Genomic DNA, 6,000 nt, shown 5'->3' with positions numbered 1-6,000 from the left:
AGAAACGTGGAGGATGGAGTCAGAAACATGGAGGATGGAGTCAGAGACATGGAGGATGGAGTCAGAGACGTGGAGGATGGAGTCAGAGACATGGAGGATGGAGTCAGAAACGTGGAGGATGGAGTCAGAAACATGGAGGATGGAGTCAGAGACATGGAGGATGGAGTCAGAGACGTGGAGGATGGAGTCAGAGACATGGAGGATGGAGTCAGAAACGTGGAGGATGGAGTCAGAGACACGGAGGATGGAGTCAGATACACGGAGGATGGAGTCAGAGACACGGAGGATGGAGTAAAGGAATTCATTTCTCTGCTGGTCTCTCTGTCTCTCTTCCTTGTTTTGTTTAATGAATGTTTTAGGTGTTTGAACCTGACAATACGTCATGTCACGCAAAGGATTGTGGGATACCTGAAGGGTTCTCAGTGCTGGTAAGGGACGTAGTAAGGTTCCTAGGCTAGAGGAGCTATGACAGGAAGCATCTAGGCTCCTTTCCTGCCTCCTTCCTCACTGCCTGCAGTATTCAGACTCTGATCATGGACACGCTCACGCTCTTCCTCTCTGGCTGAGCAGTCCTCGTTCTATCAGGGTGTTCAGACTGAGCCTAGATCTCATCACAGCCACCGTATCCCAGAATCCCCTTCCTAACGTATCCATCAGCCTAAGCCCCACCCCTTCACACAGAGGTGGAGCCTAAAATACAGGTCAGGGCATAAAGTGGCAGCAGCACCTGAAGACACCTGAGCTCAGAGCCTTGATTAGTAAATACGTGGCTGGGGGGGGGGGGGGGGGCTGGATAATAAAGGGAGGAGTCATGATCAGGTGACAGGTGTCAGGTGTCAGGTGCTAGAATCCTGAATGTCTGATTGGCTCCTGCTCGTGGCTTGTGTTTGGGTCTTGACCTCTGTCAGTGATTGGCTCCTTTCCTCAGTCTGTGATTGGCTTATTTCCTGTTCCTGTGATTGGCTCTCGTCCTTGCCCTGCGATTGGCTCTTGTCGTCAGCGTGTTTGAACATCAGGATGGAGTTGTAGATCTTGAGGGCGGGGCCAAGCTTGATTGACATGATCCTGACAATGTCCCGCTGGGTGAGCAGCAGAAAGGCCCGTCCATCTATTTGCTGTAAGGAAACAAGAATCACAACCAATCAGATCAAAGCTCACTTATCATTGTTTTAATCATTAAGGCTGTAGCTGGTAATCCTGTTCAGAAACACTTTTTGTTATATCCATCCTGAAAGTAGTAAATACATTAAGGCATGCTCTGCCTTTAGGTCAGGGGTCTTTTGTATCTCCTGCATCAGGACCGACCCAGGAGGATCCAGTCAACTCTGACTCGTTTATAACCGACTGGACATGGAAGTAGACCTGTGGAAAGGTCCACGGCCGGGAATTGAACCCAGGACCCCCGCATCGAGGACAGGCTCCAGTACAGCTGGGTTGTTTTTCTGCCTCTGGGCCACTGAACCAGGAATTGAACCGCAGCCTTCCAGTTCAAAGGCAAGTGTCCACACCTTGACAGCCTTAACAGGGAACCGGGTTCTCCTGGTTCTGACCATGGGACCAGAACCCGTGGAAAGAGTGCGTGATATAACTGAGTAGAAGGAGAAAGACGCTGGAAGGCCATGCTCAACGGAACAGGTTCTTAGGTGGAGTCAGGCGTGGATGAAAGGAGGCGGGAACAGACTGGCTGAAAACAAGAGAACAAAGTTCTGGTTCTGCTTTTAAACACCAGAACGGCGTCTCTCTCTGACCCCATTTATAAATTATTAACTATAAGCTGCTAGAAGCCGAGAACGGCCGGCGGAAGCAGAGGCCTGATGCTAGTTCTGCTGGAGGTTTCCTCTCCACTGTGGCCCTGTGCTTGCTGAGGAGCAGGGCCTAAACCAGAGCGAGGCTTCAGAGAACGTCCAGCATTAGAACACAGCGGTGGTGATTTAACCGCTGCTGCCACTAATCCGCCCGGTAACAGGTGATGGCGTAACAGCTCACCTCCTCTCTGAACTGCTGGGCCTGCTCCTCACATCCGGGGAGAGACTCGATGAAGTCGCACACCTGTGGAGACGCAGAGGTCAAACTGTGACATCACGGCGTCGGGGTCAGCCCGCCGGTCGTCCACGGCAACGCTCACCTGCTGCACGCTCCAGCGCCGCACGGCGTCCGCGTGGACGCGGGCCACGCCCGGCAGCAGCTTACGGTGCTGCTCCCAGCAGAGCGACAGGTCACGTCCGGGCTGAGGCGACATGGCGGACAGGAAGACGGACTGGTGGAGGGCGGCCTGCAGGCTGGACTCTGCTGGAGACACAGAGAGACGCCTGAGAGGACATCAGAGGACAGCAGAGGACATCAGTGGACAGCAGAGGACATCAGTGGACAGCAGAGGACAGCAGTGGACAGCAGAGGACAGCAGAGGACATTAGAGGGCCAGAACCATCAGAACCTGATGCTGACTCAGCACGCCGTCTGATCAGGCCCATCGCTGCTCGCCTGCATCACAGCGGTCGCCATGGAGACAGGCTCCCGTCCCCATGGCAACGCGGCCCAGCTAACAGAGCGGTCCTCAGATCTGCTGCTGACTCCTCTGACGCCGCATTCCTGCCTCCATGGCAGCAGAGAGGAAACCCAGCTGTGCCTGGTCTGGGTTCTGGCTGGAGAGTAGAGCGCAGAACCCTTCCAGAACCGCCTCACAAGTTCAGCCTGTAGTTTATGATCGGGCCAGGCGGGTCTCAGCTGGTGCCGGTTCCTTCTATCGGGCCTGGTTACCTGTCAGCCCGTTACTGCTTACAGACGTTATGTAAAGATGTTCTGGAAGTGTTCTGCATGAAGTTATAAGGTTATAAGGTTCTGCTGCTAAAGACCCGGCAGCAGCTGCTCCGACATGCGGCTGGTTCTGTTCATCTGCTGAGCTGTGCAGAACCTCTGTGTTCTGCAGCAGAGCCTCTGCAGAGGAGGGGGGGGGGGGCAGGTAAACTGCAGAAGGTCCAACTGCTGCAGCTCTGCTTCATTTCAGATCACCACTAACTTGTCTGCCACGGTTTCCAGGGAAACAGCCTCCTCCTCTGCAGGGCCGCCTAGCTCCCCCTGGTGGTGGCCGGCTGACAGTGCAGAGGCACAGAGAATCCACCCTTCAGTGAGACGGCTCCCTGGTTCTGAACCAAGCAACACTCTCAGAGCTGCAGAACTAAGGTGTTCTCCATCTGAACTTTCAGGTTCCTGCTTCCAGGCTACAGGCCTGGACACGTTCTGCAGGAACTAGATCCTTCTGATCTGGCAGCACTGCTATAGCAGTTCTGGTCCATTGTTCCTAACAGATATTCTGAGCAGAACGTTTTCCTCAAGCAGGTTCTAAGAAATCTGCCGTGTGTAGTTACTAGTCCAGCCTTCTCTGGACCTGCTGCTACAACGTTCCTCTGTTTTCTGTGAATTGGCCAACAGTAGAACTGGTCCTGGCCCTTTTTGTGGCCCCTGTCCTGAAGACATGACACTAAACCAATAACTGATGTGGGCTGATAACCAATAACTGATTGGTCACTCAGACCAACGTAATATTTTACCTTTCTAGTTCCTAGCACTTCACTCTCAGACTGCAGGGCTACTGGTGTTTCCTAGAGTCTCTAGAAGTAGAATGGGAGGCAGATCCTTTAGCTATCAGGCTCCTCTCCTGTGGAACCAACTCCCAGTTTTGGTCCGTGAGGCAGACACCCCATCTACTTTTAAGACTAATCTTAAAACTTTCCTTTTTGACAAAGCTTCTAGTCAGAGTGGCTCATGTTACCCTGAGCTACCTCTATAGTTATGCTGCTATAGGCTTAGGCTGCTGGAGGACATCAGGGTCTATTTTTCTCTCTCTGCTGAGTTCTCCTACTGCTCTCCCATCTGCATTGTTTGTTGTTATTCCAGCTTTTAACTTTTTGTTCTGTCATTTTTTTCTTCATAGAAGGTACACCTGGTCTGGCGTTCTGTTAGCTGTGACATCATCAGGGGAGGCAGAACATCCACTATTACCATCTAACATAGAAAGTACTCCTGGGTCAATGTGAGCTTCTGTGCTTTCTGTGTCTCTGCTCTGTCTTCTCTAACATAGAAAATACTCCTGGGTCAATGTGAGCTTCTGTGCTTTCTGTGTCTCTGCTCTGTCTTCTCTACCATAGAAAGTACTCCTAGGTCAATGTGAGCTTCTGAGCTTTCTGTGTCTCTGCTCTGTCTTCTCTAAGCCCCAGTGGGTGGAGGCAGATGAGCGTTCACACTGAGCCTGGTTCTGGTTCTGCTGGAGGTTCTCCTCCCTGTTAAAGAGGAGTTTTCCTCTCCACTGTCGCTTCATGCATGCTCAGTATGAGGGATTGCTGCAAAGCCATCAACAATGCAGACGACTGTCCACTGTGGCTCTACGCTCTTTCAGGAGGAGTGAATGCTGCTTGGAGAGACTTGATGCAACCTGCTGGGTTTCCTTAGAGAGGAAACTTTCTCACCAACCTGGAGGATCTGATGGAAGCTGACTTTGGAAAGAGCCTTGAGATGATGGGATGTTAATTGGAGCTATATGAATAAAATTAAACTATAGAAGTAAATGAAATAGATACCTGGACTGATGGTTCTGAGAGGAAGCTCCTCCTCTTCCTGTTTCACATGTAGGAATTTGGTTGGCTGAGACAATCTGTGGGCAGGGCCGGAATAATCATCAGAGATGGAAAGACAAATATTCTTCTTGTGTGTTTTTTTGGAGAAACAAACATGTGATCTATGCTGTGGTTCTACTATGGTTCTACAGTGATTCTACTGTGGGTTTGCAGTGGTGGTTGTGTGGTAGTTCTGCTGGTTCTGCTGTGGTTCTACTGTAGTTCTGCTGTGGTTCTACTGTGACCGTCCTCTGCCTCTCTGGGTCTATTAACAGACGAGTGTGTTGCGTAAAGCCGGGTTACGTAACATCCAGGGATAATCTGCAGAGAACAATCCCCCACAATGCACCAGGGCCGACCTTTATTCTGAAAGTCTGCTGACCACCAGCAGCGGACCAATCAGAGAGCAGCCTGCCTCACCTGTCGCTCAGTCTCCTCCTCTTGGCCAGAGGAAGCAGCGGCGGCGCCTCTGTGGACTCTGTGGGTTTCTCCTGGACTCCCCCCCTGCTCCACAAACAGGAAGAGACGCCATGACATCACACTCCATGATCATCAATCATCCTGCTGAGGTCTCTGCTCAGGTCACCTGTGGTTCTGCTGGTTCTGCTGATTCTGCTGGTACATGGACACCGGCACCAGGGTAACGGACCGCTCCCCTCCCAGCCTGTCAGGAAGCACCACCTCCTTCCGCATGTTGATGTCCGAGTACGGACAGCCGAAGGCACTGAGCGAGGACGGAACCGGAGACACGTGAATCAGCCTGAGCGTCCTGAGCGAGGACCGGGTCAGAACCAGAACCTACAGAGCAGTGAGGACAGGTACCTGTGGTGTCCGGTGTATTTGGCTCCTTTGATATGTCCCACTCCTCTGCAGCCGGCGGTGGGACACACTCCCTGAGAAGGAGACGACAGAGGAGCCGCACCTGTCCAACCAGGTAAAACTCATTTATACCTGCTCTATAAAATTAATAGAGCAGATTTTAAATAAATAATCAGGTTTCTGTAGGAAATGAACATGGAAAAGGCTTTGCTCATTTGTCGTATTAAAAGATGGTCTTTCAGTTTAAAAATGATTGTAATCATTTAATTTGATTGATATTATTATTATTATTATTATTATTAGGCGCCTGCCATAGCATTGCAATGAGGAGGCAGTGCTGTGCAAAGCACAGCACTGCCTCCCATGCAAATGCATGGAGGCACCTATTACTATTCACCTCTAAAGGCGTCTCTATCTTATTCTTTATTTTTCATCCGTCACGATTAATGCGGCCCAAACCGTAGCGTGCACCCCCACAATATAGGTATCAAAACGTCCGGCTCGATTACCCGATGTGTGCTACTACTTTTATTGGGGTTTCGAGTTACCATGGCAACGCAATTAACGAAAA

General features: G+C 51.1%; 1 protein-coding gene across 3 annotated transcripts in view; it reads right to left on the bottom strand.

Annotated features, from left to right (window-relative positions):
• Positions 1-325: 325 nt before the first annotated feature.
• Positions 326-6,000, bottom strand: part of LOC105921227 (lethal(3)malignant brain tumor-like protein 4) — a 25,279-nt gene continuing 19,604 nt past the window's right edge. For 2 of the 3 annotated variants that reach the window (XM_012856930.3, XM_036125676.1), the window contains exons 12-18: positions 5,433-5,532; positions 5,197-5,334; positions 5,031-5,114; positions 4,575-4,648; positions 2,126-2,289; positions 1,987-2,049; positions 326-1,115 (exon numbers count right to left, since the gene is read on the bottom strand). In XM_012856930.3, the coding sequence (XP_012712384.2) occupies positions 837-1,115; positions 1,987-2,049; positions 2,126-2,289; positions 4,575-4,648; positions 5,031-5,114; positions 5,197-5,334; positions 5,433-5,532 (902 nt within the window). In that variant the 3' untranslated portion in view covers positions 326-836. The remainder of the gene's footprint in view (positions 1,116-1,986; positions 2,050-2,125; positions 2,290-4,574; positions 4,649-5,030; positions 5,115-5,196; positions 5,335-5,432; positions 5,533-6,000) is intronic. The other variant, XM_036125677.1, reaches the window with a different exon arrangement.

Source organism: Fundulus heteroclitus, chromosome 21 (assembly GCF_011125445.2).
Source record: "Fundulus heteroclitus isolate FHET01 chromosome 21, MU-UCD_Fhet_4.1, whole genome shotgun sequence".
NCBI lineage: Eukaryota > Metazoa > Chordata > Actinopteri > Cyprinodontiformes > Fundulidae > Fundulus > Fundulus heteroclitus.
Note: the sequence above shows the minus strand (reverse complement) of the source record. Positions and strands in the feature narration are given on the sequence as shown.